The 17,427-nt window shown below is 36.5% G+C and overlaps 7 protein-coding genes across 7 annotated transcripts; all 7 read right to left on the bottom strand.

Annotated features, from left to right (window-relative positions):
• Window positions 1–265: 265 nt before the first annotated feature.
• On the bottom strand, window positions 266–989 carry RHIMIDRAFT_249375 (uncharacterized protein; the record flags this gene model as incomplete). Its single annotated transcript, XM_023610608.1, has 4 exons — window positions 266–439; window positions 489–490; window positions 576–732; window positions 783–989. 4 exons carry the CDS (start codon window positions 987–989, stop codon window positions 266–268), a joined length of 540 nt encoding a protein of 179 aa, XP_023461025.1.
• Window positions 990–1,297: 308 nt separating this feature from the next.
• RHIMIDRAFT_249374 (uncharacterized protein) lies at window positions 1,298–2,023 on the bottom strand (the record flags this gene model as incomplete). Its single annotated transcript, XM_023610607.1, has 3 exons — window positions 1,298–1,320; window positions 1,349–1,858; window positions 1,906–2,023. The coding sequence occupies 3 exons, from the start codon at window positions 2,021–2,023 to the stop codon at window positions 1,298–1,300; spliced, it is 651 nt and encodes a 216-aa protein (XP_023461024.1).
• Window positions 2,024–2,330: 307 nt separating this feature from the next.
• RHIMIDRAFT_209487 (uncharacterized protein) lies at window positions 2,331–3,798 on the bottom strand (the record flags this gene model as incomplete). Its single annotated transcript, XM_023607142.1, has 4 exons — window positions 2,331–2,709; window positions 2,761–3,197; window positions 3,251–3,351; window positions 3,399–3,798. The coding sequence occupies 4 exons, from the start codon at window positions 3,796–3,798 to the stop codon at window positions 2,331–2,333; spliced, it is 1,317 nt and encodes a 438-aa protein (XP_023461023.1).
• A 1,656-nt stretch (window positions 3,799–5,454) lies between these two features.
• On the bottom strand, window positions 5,455–5,604 carry RHIMIDRAFT_189890 (GATA-domain-containing protein; the record flags this gene model as incomplete). Its single annotated transcript, XM_023605915.1, has 1 exon — window positions 5,455–5,604. A coding segment is annotated over one exon (150 nt), but the record flags the coding sequence as incomplete, so codon positions are not given.
• A 1,667-nt stretch (window positions 5,605–7,271) lies between these two features.
• On the bottom strand, window positions 7,272–9,788 carry RHIMIDRAFT_209489 (P-loop containing nucleoside triphosphate hydrolase protein; the record flags this gene model as incomplete). The annotated part of the gene is made up of 5 exons (XM_023607143.1): window positions 7,272–7,520; window positions 7,573–8,367; window positions 8,419–8,967; window positions 9,023–9,527; window positions 9,574–9,788. 5 exons carry the CDS (start codon window positions 9,786–9,788, stop codon window positions 7,272–7,274), a joined length of 2,313 nt encoding a protein of 770 aa, XP_023461021.1.
• Window positions 9,789–10,995: 1,207 nt separating this feature from the next.
• Window positions 10,996–12,155, bottom strand: RHIMIDRAFT_286937 (kinase-like protein; the record flags this gene model as incomplete). Its single annotated transcript, XM_023613425.1, has 5 exons — window positions 10,996–11,335; window positions 11,384–11,532; window positions 11,586–11,724; window positions 11,777–11,983; window positions 12,112–12,155. 5 exons carry the CDS (start codon window positions 12,153–12,155, stop codon window positions 10,996–10,998), a joined length of 879 nt encoding a protein of 292 aa, XP_023461020.1.
• Window positions 12,156–13,909: 1,754 nt separating this feature from the next.
• On the bottom strand, window positions 13,910–17,055 carry RHIMIDRAFT_101081 (DDHD-domain-containing protein). Its single transcript, XM_023605108.1, has 9 exons — window positions 16,652–17,055; window positions 16,255–16,593; window positions 16,004–16,207; window positions 15,617–15,955; window positions 15,524–15,570; window positions 15,200–15,472; window positions 15,004–15,152; window positions 14,223–14,948; window positions 13,910–14,171 (listed from the first exon to the last, which is right to left on the bottom strand). Exons 1-9 carry the CDS (start codon window positions 16,708–16,710, stop codon window positions 14,082–14,084), a joined length of 2,226 nt encoding a protein of 741 aa, XP_023461019.1. The 5' UTR covers window positions 16,711–17,055; the 3' UTR covers window positions 13,910–14,081.
• Between the last annotated feature and the right edge of the window lie 372 nt (window positions 17,056–17,427).

Below are 17,427 nucleotides of genomic sequence, written 5' to 3'. Positions count from 1 at the left end.
AGGGCTTTTATTCCTTAAAAAGGACATTGCTGAGTCAAAGAGGGTTATTTTATAAAGCAGTCTTCATCTTTCCTGAACTAAAGGAAAGTATGTTTAGTCTACAGTAATCTCTGCTCATTTTGGCTGAACAGAACTTGATCAACATTGGTCATCCAATTAACTTCTTAATAAATACAAAATAGAAAATGTTGTCCATTATTTATCTTAGGAAGAACATCACTATAATATGTGTATTAATACAAGACATATCAAATAAAGAAGGTATTTATAATGAATGAATAGGAATGGCCTTTCTATACCATCTCCTTCTTCTTGTCAATGTCTTTGTATTATCGATCTGTCCGTTAGTCCCCGCTTTATGTAATTCTGATGCTCCAACAGGATTAGACCACTTATGATCAGAGTACACCCAGCCATCCTGATCACAATCAACTGTCATCTATAGAACACAGTTAATAATAGTTGATTTCAGAAAGAACCAAACTTACTACTGCTCGTGCATTTCAGTATAAATAGATTGTAAAACGAAGGTTATTTGAATATGAGCACAACAGCAACTAATCTCTCTAACTTACCTATACCAAGCACGTCGTCTATCCACGGTCCTATTGCATCCAGACACCAGTCATCCTTTGTCCAAGTATAATGCGCTGGTGGAGGAATATCTTCTTTTGGCGGCAGTGGCTCTAATCCAGTGATGTTTGACCAAGCTGCTCTTTCTGATCTCAGCATCTACAGCACAATTCAGTACAGTCTATAATATTTTGTTTCTTCATACAGACCTGTGATGTATAACCCGTGCCTGCCCACCACCTTTGGTTCTCATAAACGGAAACCTCGATAGGCTTTCGTTCAGAAGTTGATGTACGAAGAGCCAATTTTTGAATAATATCTATACATGTTTGCAATAGTTCAACAAGGAAAAGTAAAACAACTTCCATAAAGCTTCCGATCCAGGTCTTGTTAAACAAAATCAAGAGTCCAGCCATCATGATAAGATATCTCCCAATATAAAAAAACATGAGTGAAGTAAATGCACTTGAAGCAAGCAAGATTCTATAAGCTGACTTATTAAGACTGACATGATGAAGATGATATGCTATGTTGTCATAGAGGCGAATGAAGAAAATGAAGGTATGTTGCATTTGCTCCAGATTTCTGTAATATTCAATTGTATTTTCATTATATCGAGGAGCGAGTACCTGTGATGCATGCTCCTGCGGCCTTGTTCCGACTTTAATATATAATACACATACTGGAAAAAAAGGCACTAATAGTAGAGTCCTTGGGTATATACCTAAAAGGTAAACTTTGTATCAGCTGTAAAGTAAGATATAGGTGCCCTTACATGTAGATATCCAAAACAGAGAAACGAGTAAAGAATGTAGACTGTTTTTCCAGCAATAAATATCATAGACAAATTCGCCCAAGTAGAAAAACGCTCTTGATCTCGCGACAAGTCGTGTGAACGCCTTGGCTGTTGCCTGTGGGCTCATGCCATCCGTGTCTCCGAGAGCGTTTATCTTTTGAAGGTGCTGTTTTAATGATTTTCGATAGGATCTATTGTTGCTTAGTAAGGTGGGAGATTTCAATGGTTCATCCAGATTTTTCATCGAACGAGATGGTTGTATATCGTCATACATATTGTTGGTTGACCTTGGTTTTCGACCGATACTGCCAGTATCATCGTCTAAATAGCGTAGACTGTCGAGTGAAGGTCTGGCTTTATTAGTTGAATACTTTGAAACAGAGTCTGGCTCAGAATCAGTAACAGAAAGACTATCTGGACTCCAACGTCTGGTTGGTCTACACTGGATGACTTTATCGCTACAAGTAAGGTGGCAGTTATAACCACATTCTAAAAAGCAATTAGATAATATATTTACGAACAATTAGAGGACATACCCGAGCATTGCACACCTTGTCTTGCTAAGCCCCATAGCAGCTTACCACAATAGTCGCAGTAGACTAGACCTTGAAAGTTTTTTTCACTAAACAAGTGATATTTCAATGGTTGTATCATTGTCTATTTTATGAAAAGAAAAAAAGAAAAAAGAAAAATACACATAAACTTCCACGTGAAAGAGAAAAAAAAAAAAAAAAAGACTGTAGCAGTTTTGTGTGAACTAAATTAAGCAGGGTATTAGTGTGGAGGAAGGGTAACTTGGTTACCCATACAAAACCACTACAAAGGTCGTCCAACAAATCATAGTCTTTGATAGGAATCATAACGTATTTATGCAATTGAAAGAGAGAAAGCATTACAATGCTCAATAAACAATAAAAATAACATTCTCTCAGACAAATGTTTTATTTAAAGGGTATCAAGACTAGAAAGCGCTTTTTACGGTAAAAAGCATAACGATCGCACCAAAGACAACCAGGATAACAGATATGATATCTAACCACCAAGCACTACTGACAAGAGGCATCTTATTATCTACTAAAGGCACTGATCGTCTTAACCATGCAGGATGAAAGACAGCAATATAGGCAAATCCAGGTATAATATAAGCCAAGAAAGAAGAAGCAATACCACCAACAAGGGAATATACTTTTCCGAGAGAACGAATTTGGACACCGCATACCAAAAAGAAGGCAAACAAGATGACTGTAATGCCATAGTGTTGTAAAGCAGTTGGTTGGCGATCTACAGTCTCAAAGCCGATCGTTTTTTGCACGGCGTCTCTTGCAGGATAAAACGCCATACTATCAAAAAGGTTATCAGAGTTCATAAGATCAACATTTGTATCAACTTACGGAACTGTCAAGACCATAGATAGACCTAGTGCCAATCTACCTATATTGATAATGTTGTCATCGGCAGGAAAATTACTAAATATATTGGAAGAGACATCTTGACCAAAGCTTAGATAGCCAATAGCAGCAAATGTGATCGAAATGGTCCAACTCATAAGGGTGGATACGATGGAGGAAAGCTTCCAGGCTGATGTTGATTGGTTTTTTTGGGACAAATAGTTTGAAAATGCCACTTGTGAACAAACAAAGGCAAATGACATGATGCCTGCGGCCGCAATAGGATCCTTACCCAGTCTGAATATTGGTGCCTCATGATCTGGTGCATAGGCTGGTGCCCTTATCAAGACAGATAAAATCATAATGGGCAGTAAGAGTACAGCAAAGGCAGACCATTTTGCCAGTGCACCAATCGATCTAAACAGATTAAGGGGGAATATCTGGAAATAAGGATGTGAGCGACACTGAGAAGGTATATTAATTTTTTGCTTACCACAAATATGGAGACTACCACTGTAACAATGGTCCTATCAGCCAGCAGTGGGTATCTAGGGAAATAAAGACCCAGCAGGATGGGTATGGTATCCGCAACAACTGTGTGAATAGATTAGTACAAAGATAAGAGTAAGAATGCAACTTACGTATAAAATAGCTAATAACACTTCCAGCGCTTTGTATAAAAAGCATTAAATTCAGCATATGGTATCCAAATCGACCCATTGCTACTTCAGCAAGGGAAGCAAAGTTAAATATTTGACTCTTTTGACCTGTTAGAATAAGGGAGTAAACAGCTGCAAAGGTCAATAGGCCAACAAAGATAGATATGGTTATGCCAAGGGTGAAACCAGAAAGGAATAAAGCAAAAGGTAAACCGATAACACCGGAGCCGACAGTAGCATTAACAATGTTCAGTGATACCTCAAAGATTGATCTTGTACCATAACCAGGTTTACTCGACTGCAACAGATCTAAATCTTCTATAATGATTTCATCAGCAGGGATTGTACCATAGTTTGGCACTTGTTCTATATCTAAGCTCATGAAATGAAAAGAAAAAAGAAAAAAAGGAGGAGAGAGGAAGAGAGCCATCCTATTTTCTTTTATCAAAAAGGAAGCCACATACGGAATATATTTTTAATCTCAGAAAACACCTTTTATTCAAAAAAGAAATGTATTGTGCAGTCAAGCGAGCTACAAACACCGCTGTCGATGACTCTACTCTACATATCAGTAGTATATATCATAATGTAATGCTATAGTTGTCTATTATTCACAACAAATTGTTGGTAACATTCTGATTTGTAAAGACGCCATCATTTTTCTTTTTTTCGTCATTTCTTTCAGCGCCAGATAAAAAAATGATGAAGTCGATTGAAAGTACAGAAAGGTCATGCTTCAAATGAAATAATATGCGTAGAAAAGAGAGCCAGCAAGATCAGCGACCGTAATCTTTACAAGGTGATTTCAGTGAATTTTATCAGCAAGTGCAAAAATTGTCGGTTGTTAGTCATCAAAAGAATGACAAGGGAGGAAGTGTATCTTCTCATATTTTCGTTGACTCAACAATAAATTAACAAATAAAAAAGCTCCTTTGTCAATTTCTTTAGTGTAACTTTATGAATATGGACAACATTTGATGGCTTTAGAATATGATTTTTATCATATCAGAACTGCTGACTCGCTTTAGGATAAACACGAGGACACTGTATCTTCTACAGCATCAAAATATTGTTTAATGTTCTTAATTTGATCAACAGTTGATAAGCTTTACATAATGATAATACCTACTGGAACTGTGGCTATATAGATTTGATTTTGTATAGATGAGATATGCTGATTGAAGATATATAAGTCCTCATTAACAAACAAAGCAGTGCTTACAAGGACATAGGTGAGGATAGAGGAATAAAGAAACACTAATAAACGGCTAACGCATATGACTTGAGCTGCAATACCAGATAGTTACTGTGAGTGAAAATTTCACTTGAAAAGGGAACAAAAGAGAATAAGGCATTTTAATTTGAAATTGTTTGCAAAATTACTATATTGAATCATTGCTTATTACTCTTGCATAGTCTTAGCATAATGTGTTGCATAATCTTAAGGTTGTCTTGAGTACCGGCCTAGGATAACTTGAGTAAATTGTTTCTTTTATACATAAACCATAAATCATATGTATTAAGGAGTTCTTGTGACTGATTCATAAAAGTTAAATGGGGGCTGTTGCTGTTGTTGCTGTTGCTGTACTCTTTGCTTAGTTATAGCATGGTAATTAGCAGCAGAAGCGACTAGTGGTAATAATTCAGCAGGTAGACTGTTTAGATTGATACCAATGGATTCCAGTATAGCATTAGCAGCAGCATTGGTGGCTAATTCTTCATCGTTCTGTATCATAGTTGCGTTGCTAACAGTTGGTATAGGAAGTACTGGAAATGACTGTGTTGGAGGCGGGGATGATGAAGGTAATATAAAATCGTTGGTTACCCTATTTTGGGATAATGCCATTTCTGATGTTCTTCTATTTCTTTTTGAATTTATGCTTGGTCTTTTATTAATGGCATGAACAGTATTTCTTCTATCCACTTTGGTATCTGTTTGCTGTCTCATCACAATATTAGGCGTCACTGGTTTCAACTTACTAGTGGTAATCAAAGGCTGCTGCTGTTGTTGCTTTTGTAATGTGCTATTACCGCCATTTCTATTGCGCTTCTTGATGACATCTGTTTTTAAACTTAATGGTCTAACAGAACCATGCAATTTGTAAAATAAACCGCAGGCATTACATAAGGGCAGACCTTGGGGATCTCTTCTCCACAATGGCGTTGTGGTTGTTTGACAATTAGAGCATCTTGTTATTTGTTCTTGTTGATCTGATTTTCTTGTTCTCTTGTTTTTTAATGAAGTCGATAATTGCTGTTGTTGAGTGTGATCATCACTATTGTAACTAGAGGGTGATGATGCAACTGTAGTACTTGAATCATGGTAATATACATTTAATAGTTCTTCAAAGCTAAGACTGCCAGGATTAACTCCGTTTGTTGTAAACATGGTAGTATCGCCAATAGGTGAACTAGGCATGGATGAATTGCTGTTTGGTAATAATGTTCTGATTTGATTATTTTGCATTAGATATGAGTTAGAAGGTACTGATTGACTAAAGTAATGATCTCCTTCATGGCTATCGTCGTCATCATCAAATGAAGAAATAGGAATTGTTATACTGTTGGATGTGGCATAGTCGTTGTTCGACACTCTTCTTTTTAGAGGCTAGAATAATGCAACAGAGTTAGCTGAAATAAAAGCAAGAAACAAAAGGCTTACTGTGTATTTCGGTAGATTGTGTTCTGTAGGGTGAAATGCCCTCATGCTGCCCGCTACTAATACATTATTCTGGTTATTATTATTATTATAGTCCATAGTGTAAGGAGGAGCAGAGGAGGATAATAAGCCTGTTGTATCATCAGCTGCAGGTGGTGTAGTTACTTTTTCTTCGTCTTCCTTCTTTTTTTTATGGTTTAATGTCATTGCCATCATTCTCCAAGTCAAGTTTTCCATGCGTGAACCATTTGGTAAATTATCCTTAGCCTTTGTATACAGACGCCATACTTGAGTAGCTAATGGATCCTTTTTGTTCTTTGTTGTAACTTTCTCTTCTTCCTCTATCTCGGCTGGTTCATCTTGAGCAGGAAACAATGAATCAGATAAGACTTGATCCATGATATGCTTTGATGACTTCTTTATTGGTAAAATGGACATTCTTTACTTAAAAATAGAGGGAAAAAAAGGATAAAATATAAAACGCGATTTGTTCAACTTGTATCACAAAAAGATCGCTTAAAATACATTTATGGCACTCCTCATGCCTTAGTTATCACATGTGACTATGGTTTAAACTTTATCAAAACTAGTAACCACTTGCTTATTTATATAGGACACTATTTATATGCTTTAAATTATGGTAAATATATATATATATATAGTATATGTACATCATTTCATATTTTATTCATAAACACCACAATGTACCCTATACGCACGGTGACAGTCAATATCTTTGTATATCTTTTTATCAAATATGTGCTTTATTTTTGTTTCCCGGTCAATTCCGATTAAACATCATTATATTATATAACGTCATGAGTTTTATATGAACATTTATAAAAAAAAGTATAACATCTTCAATCATAGAGATAAATTATGATGGTAAGTTAAAGTGTAGGCCTTTTTTTTTCTTTCATTTCTCTTATCGATAAGATTTGATAGAAGAGCACTCTTTTGTATTTTTTTCTTTAAACTTTTTTTCCTTATCTCTTCTTTTTCCTTTTTTGGTATTTCGCATTGAACGGGACTTATTTTCTGTGTCATTGGCTTTAAAAGTCACTTTTGATTTATCATTTGTGGGGGGCGTTTATTTATGAAGTGATTCTCATTTTACCTCCAATGAAGCACTTTATTACATCCATGAGAGCAACTGTAATAAAATAATAGATAATAGTGTTTTTTTCTTATAAATTTTAAACAACTTGGTATCTTCCAGTTCCACCAGCTCCACCTCTTCGTTCGGCTTCCAATTGCGCTGTTGTTGCTTCCAGCAGCACTCGTTTAATTTCAAGTTTCGCCTTTTCAACAACCATTTCGGAATCACCTTCAATAAACAGGTACAGTTTACGTTCATTGCCTGTAGGCTGCTTGCCTGCTGGGAAATAGGAACCTCGGGTGGTGATAGCAGCACCTGTGACTTCAGTGATTTGTGATATTTGATCCTATTTAAAAGAATTTATATTAACACTTGGGAGTAAAAAGTATCTTGTTTACCTTATTCGTGACTCTCCATCTTGCCTTTTGGGGATAGTCATTGATTTCAATTTCCTCTGTATATACTGGACGCCCTTCTGCACCGTCTGTACCAACCTGTACACTTGCTTTAAGAGTACTCATCTTGTTAATACGCGCTGCAACAGCCGCAGCAGCTTCCTTAGCAGCCATGGCAGCTGCACTAAGTTGCTCTTCTGCTCCCTTACCTGCCGATGCAGCTTGAGCAGCAGCAGCAGCAGCAGCAGAAGCAGCCTGACCAGGCACAACAGGCTCAATTGTTTTGTTGTTAGGAGCCTCATCAGTATCCATTTTAGTCGAACTTGTTTCGAGTTCAAAGTCTTCTTCATCTGTATCTTCATCTCCGGTACCATAGGCTTTCTTTTGAATCTTTTTGACCAAGTCACGATCCTTATCAAGACGCTCAAGGCCTTTGCCACCAAAGCCAGAACCACTGGCTCGTTCTTTGCCTTCCTTGACCTTGCTCTGGAAAGAATCAGCTAATGCTTGCAGATCAGATGGGATCTCTTGTCCACTGAGTTTGAGAGCTTTACAAATATCCATAGCATATCGGTCCTGGTCTGGCGTGATGAAGGTGTAAGCTGTACCTTTGTTTCCAGCTCGACCTGTACGCCCGACACGGTGAACATAATCTTCCATATGATTAGGGCATTCGTAATTGATAACTACCTTGAGATTTTTCACATCTAATCCACGAGCTGCTACCGACGTTGCAATAAGGATGTTGGTAATACCGGATTTGAAATCATATATTGTACTATCTCTGTCGGCTTGATCCTATTTAATGATATTGTTAGAATAAGTATAATTTATGTGTATCAATCTTACTTTGCCACCGTGCAAAGACTGACAAGGGTACCCTCTTCTCATTAAATCACGAAGTAAGTTGTCTGCTGCTTCTTGACGATCCACAAAGATAATCGCACTAGCATTATCTTCTCCTTCATCATGAAAGAGTTTACCCAGAATTTCCAAAAGTCTTACAAACTTTGTCTTTTCTTCTCTAACTTCTACTATTTGAAGAACATCTTCACATACAACACTACGACCTCCAACAGTAATTTCTAATGGCCTTTTTAGCACTTTTCGTGCTAAAGCTTCCATCTGACGAGGAAATGTCGCAGAGAACAAGACTGTTTGACGATCAGGTCTAACGTTATTAACAATTTTCATGACCTGCGGTTCAAAGCCCATATCAAACATACGATCGGCTTCATCCATTACCATATAGGTAACACGTCGAAGATTTGTTACTCTGCCTGAATTGGCACAGAGAAGATCAATCATACGACCAGGTGTACACACAATGATTTCACAGCCTCTTTTTAAATCTGCAATTTGATCTTTAATAGGGCTGCCACCATAAGCGCAAACAGCCTACGTAAAAAATGTTTAAAAACGTGTATTTTTTCTTCTTCTTGCTTATGCTTACCCTCAAGTTGAGTACTTTTAAGAATGGTTTACACTCTTTATGTATCTGTGTTGCAAGCTCTCGAGTAGGAGTCATAATGACAGCAATTGGCCCTTCACCTGCTTCTAGTGGCCTTTGATCCTTGATATGACGAAACATAGGAAGCAGAAATGCAATCGTTTTTCCAGAACCAGTCTTTGCCACACCAATAACATCACGACCATTCATGACAGCAGGTATAGCTTGTGCCTGAATAGCAGTTGGTTTTTCATACTTTAGTTTACGAATAACCTCAAGGCAGCCAGCAGGAAGCCCGCAGTGTGTCCATTTGGTGATTGGTTTGGGACAATTGACGCCACGGATTTTAATACCATCCAATTCGATACGGAGCAAATCAACTTGATCAGGTGTCATTTCTCTCAGTTCCGGTGGCTCAATATAAAAGTCTTTCCTAAAGTCTTCGTACTCTATCTTTGAATGATCTACAGGTGCAACATCCTTTCGCTTGACTTTCTTTGCTGCATAGCTACAGGATACATTAGTATATATAAAGGTATAAAATTAAAACTTACGCAATAATATCTTCGGGGTCACTACCAATCTCCTCTTCCTCGTCTTGTTCATTTCCATTTTCATTAGTATTTTCATCGATATCCATAAGTGAATATCCTTTATCAGCCTTGCTTAGCTTTTCAAAGCGCTTCTTGTCTTCTTCATTTATTTTTTTTGCCTCTTCACGAACATCCAACATGTAAGCTTCTAAAGGATCCATGTCTTCATCCTTCATAATCACATCTGGTTTTACTTCAGCAGCAGGATTTTGTTTCTTTGGCGTATCCTTCTTTACTACTGGTTTCTTGATGTTGGTATTTCCATTTTTCTTTAGTCCAAATCCCATCATCATTGTATTTTTTGGCTTAGTAAAAACATTCGTTGTCACAAGAGTATTTCTAGGCTTTGATCCAAGCAACGGTTCATCTTTTTCTTCAGTTTGAGTTTTTTGAAGAGGCTTAAATGTTCGTTCTGCCTCATCAGCATCATGATTGACGTTTCCATCAATCTCCATATGATCTTCACCTTCAGATTCAGAATCATCTTCCAGACTCCATTTTTTACCAGCAGTTGCATCAGCTTCCTCTTCTAAAGGTTTAGCTTGTTGTTCTGACTCTTCGTCTCTCTTTTCTTCTTCTTCTCTGGCGGCAGCTTCAGCAGCTGCTTTTTTAATAGCTGCAAACTGCTCTAATAGCTTAGGCTCCTCTTTGTCTTCCTCTTTTTGTTTTTGTTCTGTTTTATTCAATTCATGCTTATCTTCATCCTCTTGAGCTTTGTCATTGGCGCTTGTTTCTATAACTTGCTTTGATTCTTTTTCTTCTGCCTTCTTCTTTTCCTCTTCTAAACGTTTGGCAACTTCTCGTTCTTCTTTCCACTTTCTTACTCGCTCTTGTTTTCTTCGCAATGCTTCTTCACGGTCAGCTAAGCTTGTACTGATCGAGTTTGAATCGGGAGTAGTAGAAATGGTTGATTTCTATTCAAGATTAATTAAATAAATACAAAACTATCTTTACGCCGTACTTACCGTCACCGATTCTTGACGTTCAGCCGATGGCTTTTCTACAGCATGATTTCTTGATGTTGGCTCTCGTGAACGGGGTCTTTTATCATTTATACTTACATATTCGTGGCGATGTCGTGAGGATGAATACGGCCTATCATCGTAGCGATCGTCATAACGGTTGTCATATCGTGAAGAACGGTGATGAGAAGAGCGATGAGATCTATATCTATCACGGTCTCTGCTACGGCTTCTGTGAGAATATTTTGCTCTTTTACTCATTGAAGGTGAAGGAGACCTATGTCTACTTCTAGAACGGTACGATGCCATTGGGAGAATCTTTATTAAAAGAAAAAAATGTAGAAATGAAAAAAAAAAGCACAGCTCAATGGAATAAAAAAGACTAAAATTAAATCTCAGACTAACCAATGAGCAAGAGGTATCACTTTAAATGTCGCTTGATAAAAGGATGGCATAGTACCTGCCGTAATGGCAGCCGATGGGTTGGTTTGTATTGGACCAGTTTTCGTATGAGATCTGATGCTTCTTTACTGATAAATTCTGGCATGTTTAAATCCACCCTACGGATTCGCATATATGTTTTTTCATAAACACTCTCTCGACTTTCTTTGGACGGAATTTCAAATGGCGGTCGCCCCACGAGCATTTCATATAAAAGAACACCCAAGGACCAAAGATCAACGCTTTCATCGTGGTCTCTTCCTTCGACCATTTCTGGAGGAAGATAATCTAGTGTACCACATAGTGTATGCCTTCTGTTACTAAAGATAGTATAAGCATACCGAAAAACCAACAATCAGCTTACTTACTCAACAACTCTCGTTCTCACAGACCATCCAAAATCAGCAAGTTTTATATTATCTTTTTCATCTAGCAGTAAATTCTCTGGTTTAATATCACGGTGAATAATACTTCTATTGTGAAGGTAGATTAGGGCCTGTGTTAGTTGACAAATGTACTATAGAGTATGTCATTATTACTATGTGATAGAAAGGAATACGATGAGCTTACTTTTGCAGCTAAATGTTCCTCGAATCGGCTCTTTCGGTATATCGAACTAAATAAGTCACCTCTTGCAGCGTATTCAAGTATAGTATACACTCTACTGTCGTCATGAAAAAAGCCAAATAGACGTAGAATATGAGGATGTCTTTAAAAAATATTAATTTGTTTGTTTGTTAATGATAGCGCACTTTTCTAACCGTAATTGTGAATGAATGCCGATTTCTCTTTCAAGTTGATATTGTGTACTGTTGGATATGATTTCAGACTTGTACTGAGCTTTCAGTGCTATTATAAATTTACTCTTCTTCTCTCTTGCTAAGTAGACTTGGCCGAACTTCCCTTTACCCAAACAGGGTCCAATTTCAAAGTCATTTAAGGTCCATGATTTTGCAGGAGTTTTTTCTCTAAGGTTGGACAGCTTATTATAACAGTTATTGATAAACTTGCTTTTTTTTTTCTTTTACTTTATAACATCAACTAATTTATGAGACGGCGCTTTCTGAGGAACTACAGGCGTTGTATTGTCAAATACTGGAGAATCAGTTGGAAGTTGTCCATCAGTGTCTGATTGATCATTATCATCGAATTGCTCTTTAGTGACGATTTGTTCAATAAAGCTCTACAATTGAAATCAAAAGATTAATAATCATTCAAGAAAAAGGATCGCAAAATAAACCTTTTGTAAAAGATTGCGACACTTTAGTAGCATGTAACTTTAAAATGTAGAAAAAAAAAGGTACTCATAACCCACGTGACTTATATTTTCCTTTAAGCTCAAGCTGTAGGCAGCCGGTAAGCATATTGTAAATTTTGTAAACCCTGGATTTGAGTGTGTTGTAAAGGATAATAAAAATAGAAGTTTGTGTGTTTGTATTAAAAGTGTTTAAAAGGTAAAGTTATAATAAAGGTTCATTGTGTGGCCACCAGGTCGTTTAAAGTTGATCAGACTGAGTTGTACAGTAAAAAGAGTAATAAAGATAAAAAGGTTCCTGAATCCACTTGGTTGGATTATTCAGAAGTTAATAAAAGATAAAAATAAAAAGGAAAAGGTTGTGATTCAAATCGTAGGTGATTTATTGAATGAATTGAGCTTTTAGCAAAGCATTGCTCTTTTAATTTTGTTAAAAAAAAAATAAGGTTGTCGTATCCCACGTTGAATAAGAGTTAATAAGCAGTGTTTACATGTCAATAACAAAAGTTCAGTAACATAAACTGACCAATCATAATAATAATTACAATTCTATATAATATGTGTAACTATCAGTTTTAACACTTTTATCTTTATTCTTCCAAATAAAAGAAACATAAAGAGTCCCATTGTATTTTTGTCCATTACAACCATAACAACCACAACAACATCACAAAGGTTGGTCGATATAAAAAGCAGAAAATGAAAGGTTCAGAAACATGTAGTTTTCTGCATGGAAACGGGGTCTTAATCCCGCTCAGCAACACGGACCATGTTAATAGACATCTTCACCTTCATCGAATAGTTACACCAATCTTACTTCGATTGGGCAACGTGCCTTCCTATCACAGTGTGCTAGTATACGCCACAAGATAGTAAACACTGTGACTTCGTTTTTTCCCTTTTTCAACATGTGAATTCTGGCAAAATAGTTTGCCGAGTGGCTTACTGTAAACGGCTTTGAATTTGTGGCGTATGTTTAAATATTACAGTGCTTGCATTCCAAAGTGACAATATATTAAAGAGTATACAGTCCTGGCATAAAGCTAATCTGATTACCACTACATTTGAAATCAATAATAATGTTTAATATTTTATAAATGAAAAAAACGGTGTGGACATCATCATGTGTACCAATGAGTACGAGCTAAAGAAATAAACAAAATTTTCATGATTTTATACTATATACAACATATTTTAAACACATTCAAAAATGAACTTTACAAAGAAGCTTTGTAGTTGATCAAAACAGTACAAACCTTCATTATTGTGAACAATGAGCTAATTGTAAAAAGCAAGCCCATCCTGTAAAATAAAGTCACGCTCATGATTCGATTTTGCTATTCTTATTATTTCTCTCCTGAATCCAAATGTCAAGAAGTTTGAGTATTTATCGTCAATTATTAAGAGAGGTTAATAAACAAGTAAGAGCTATTGTATATTGAAAAACTATTTAATAAAGCCAATTTAGTACACCAAAGGAGCAAATAATCCTAGCTTTGCTCAGGAATTAAAAGCAATTTATAAAAGCAATCAACATGTTACAGATCCTTCAAAAGTAACAGCATTGAATAACAATGCTGAAAACGTCTTGACTTATCTTCAAAGCTCCAGAAAACATAGAGTAAAGAAAAATGAAATTCATACAAGACTATAGCTAAATAATAGTTTTAGGAATTAAGGGAGCTATATTCAGCAATTGTATTGGAACAAAAGAAAAAGATTGAGCTTTCAGCCAAACGTGTAGGACTTAATTTACCTAGACAATATGATCCAACGAATCCCAGTCCACTTGAATAATAGTAATAAACAACTTAGACATATGCTGTCTTACTATGAACAAGGTTCATCTGTCGTTGTTCTTTGTATATTTCTCGAATAAGAAATCCAGCGACGTCAATATCCTTTGAATGAAACTATTAATGATGATAAATACTAGCTATTGTATTACTTACCTGCCAGTAGGACATATGTACGCTTAAGGCACTGATATACGCGTTCTCCAATAGCCCTTCCTGCAAGCAAAAGTCAATTCTTCCTGTAGGATTCAGCATTTTCAGCTTTGCTTCGCATGTTGTAATTGCTCTAGAAGCTTTTATTTCTGGATCACTTTGAGAGCGCTGCTTAAGCTCTGTGACATCTTTTTCTTGCTTATTAAAGCCTAATCCTCGCATAAACAAGCTGCTTGTAATGCCTGATTTAAAAGATTCAAGCATAGCTCCAGCCTTAGTAGCTAAATCGTTTCCAACAACAAAACCAGCGTCAAGCATACTCTTCAATCCACCCTTAATATATGGAATTGAAGCTGGTTTTAATTTTGCTCCATACTGTCTTGCGACCAATGGTTCCAAACGATAGGCAACTGGATCAGATCTATGGAAAATGTTGTATACATGGTCAACAGCAGGGTATGCAAATGACACAGTAGCAGATGCACCATTTGAAGGAGAAATGGGATGATGGGGAACAGTATTGGTGGCAAGCGCCTTTCGAGAAACCATTTTATGACCTCGCAAAACCATAATCATACCTAAAGGTGAACCAACAGCGAAGAAATTCTTTACAGAGAAATTAAGAGTAATCGCAGGTTTCTTTTCGGTTAATATGGCTACGGTATCTGTATCAGGTTTTTGATTTGCTGGAAATGGCTGAACAGAGAGTATATCAAAGGCTAATAATGACTTTTTTTTGTATAAATGATTAAGTACAATGGTTAGGATATGTAAAGGCGCTTACTCCGAGCGAATGACCAAGGATAGAGACTTGCCCTTTATTCTTTAAAAAGCTTGGATTTCTTTCAATAAACAACTTGTATACGCGATTTATTTCTTTAGTCACAGAGTGGATCATTTGATCGTGGTACTTGTTGGTAAAATAGAGAGGTACTAGAAATATATAAGATCTCGTTTATACCTTGTTTAATTTTACTTACTATCTAAGAATACGTCAGAGACAAGTGTTCTTATATTTGGCACGCCATCTAGCGTGATTTCGTCTATGGTTGGGCATCCATCATCAAATCCTTCGGGTGATAACCCCATATCGGATTCTCGTTCAATGCCGAGTTCTGCTTCTGCTCCCAGCCTAATGCTATTTCGCCACAAGATAGGAAGTACTTGAATGCCATTTGAGCGCTTTAATGGCTTAGTTCCAGATAATGCAATCGGCCAAGTGGATTTCATTGTCTTTCTCAGCAAGTTCACATCTTGATCGCTTGTTTAATATAAAAATAACATATATATCTACAAGCATTTACCATGTACGAAATTCTGCCCTAAGCGTTCAGACATTTTTTGCCCAATTCTTTTATATGTTAGTTTATAGAGCAGTACATCCTTTCTTTATATACCCATGGATAACAAAGACTAGATGATCAATGGCCCTGAGGTCTCCTTCACTTTCTTCATTCTCGTAATCTTCCGCTTCCTGTTTTATCATATTTTCCTTATCAAACTCTTCTCTTTTCTTGTGGTCATTTGGAGGTAGGGTATGTAAGTTGTCTTCTTTTGGTTCATTTTCACTCTTTATTGTCTGCTCCTTCTTGTCTGCTTCCTCTTTTTCTTCATTCTGTTTTTTAGTCTCCACCATAACTTCTCGATAACCACGAATCAGTTGTCTACCACCAAGGATTTGGTTGTTTGTCAATTTTGTAAGTAAATTTTTAGCAATCTTGGCTCCAGTCGTGTCACTAATCGTAGAGGTTAAGTTGATTAATAAAACAGGATGGGTCGCTTACTACAGTAGCCAAGCATGTGCTGAATCTTTATAAACAACATATTGTCCCAAATAAGGGCCCAACAGATATTCTTTTTCTTCAATGTACTCTTCAATACTGTCCTTTCTGGGGGCAGTATCATCCAGGGCGTCCGTACGTTTTGCACTATCTTCTGTTTCTTCTTCAGTTGGTTGTATTATCAGTCGTTTGTAAGGTTTATGCTTCCTATAACAATGAGTTAGCCTATGTTATGACACTATGATTTGTATTACAGATATCCTTCTTCGATTTGTTTTGCCATTTTTTCTTCGCACGGGATCCATGTTCCATCTATTTGAACGAACCAAGTAGCTCGACGTACTTCAAATATAGGACCTTCCCAATAAACGGGATTAATTTCTCGTTTGGTGATATTGACCTCGAATAAATGGTCTTCATTTACAGGAACAGTTTGGATATCCGATCTACACGCTTTTTCGAGAGCTGCATTGTCGCGCTTTGAGAATGGCACCCAATTTTTGGGCGGTGATCTAGTTTGCTCAGTTACACCGAGTCTCTTTGCTTTTCTGAGTGCTATAGGATCTACAATAGGACTGTCAATCGCATGAAACCTAAAAGTATTCCATTAAGTAAGGACAACTATTATCCATCAATCATGCTATAGTTTACCAGTGAGCTACAAGTGAAGGTGGCGTTAAGGTATCAGTTTGGTCAGAGATTTGCAGCATTTCAAGTGTAGAGAAATAAATAAAAAGAGAAATGTTAAATTAAAGTCTGAGGGAATTTCAAAAGTTTGTATTCCTTTCTCCGATGAGGGTTGCAGGAGCATGTCTAGGATTGTCAAGGTTTAAAAATGATAGCGTGTTTCTTTCCCCCTTAAACGCCTCCTTCTCCTCTCTCTTTTTTTTTTTAATTTAACAATATTGCATTCAAATGCAGGAAGGATACATTTGTAAAAGAGAGAGATAGGGCCTCTATAAGGAAACAGATTACAGATCATTAGGATAATACCTTCACCAATAGAGTTTGAACACAATTAGATTTTCTCGTACAACTGCAATGAACGGGGGATAGCTCTTTTTAGAACAAGATAATCTATTCCTCAAAAAAAAAAGATTATGCATGTCTTTCAGAATTCATAAGATCAAACTCAAGAACTAGGTTTAAGTACTGTGAGCATCTATTATTTATTAATGATTCTTATATCGGAGTACAAACAATGTATTACGAATAGAGACAAACAAGCATGATTGCTCCAGAATCAAAAGGTTTATATAAGCCGCGTTCATCCTTTAATGCATTTTGTTTTTATCATTTATATGTTCAAAAATGGGAAGCCTTTAGTCATCTATTTTCAAATTTATGTGCCAAAAGAAAAGAAAAGAAAAGAGAAAGAATAAAAATTTTCAAAATTTTTTTCTCTCTCTCTTTTTTTTTTTTTTTTT

The sequence above is a fragment of the Rhizopus microsporus genome (genome assembly GCF_002708625.1).
Source record: "Rhizopus microsporus ATCC 52813 unplaced genomic scaffold scaffold_39, whole genome shotgun sequence".
NCBI classification, from domain to species: Eukaryota; Fungi; Mucoromycota; class Mucoromycetes; order Mucorales; family Rhizopodaceae; genus Rhizopus; species Rhizopus microsporus.
The sequence above is the reverse complement of the archived record's forward strand: the minus strand, read 5'-3'. Positions and strand labels throughout refer to the sequence as shown.

What these genes read in the sequence shown, in the direction of transcription:
- RHIMIDRAFT_101081 (XM_023605108.1), bottom strand. Translation starts at nt 16,710, where the DNA reads ATGCTGCAAATCTCTGACCAAACTGATACCTTAACGCCACCTTCACTT. An exon ending in CTAGTCTTTGTTATCCATGG is followed by an intron (nt 15,571 to 15,616) that starts GTATATAAAGAA and finishes AACATATAAAAG; the next exon opens with AATTGGGCAAAAAATGTCTG. An exon ending in CTCTGACGTATTCTTAGATA is followed by an intron (nt 15,153 to 15,199) that starts GTAAGTAAAATT and finishes ATATATTTCTAG; the next exon opens with TACCTCTCTATTTTACCAAC.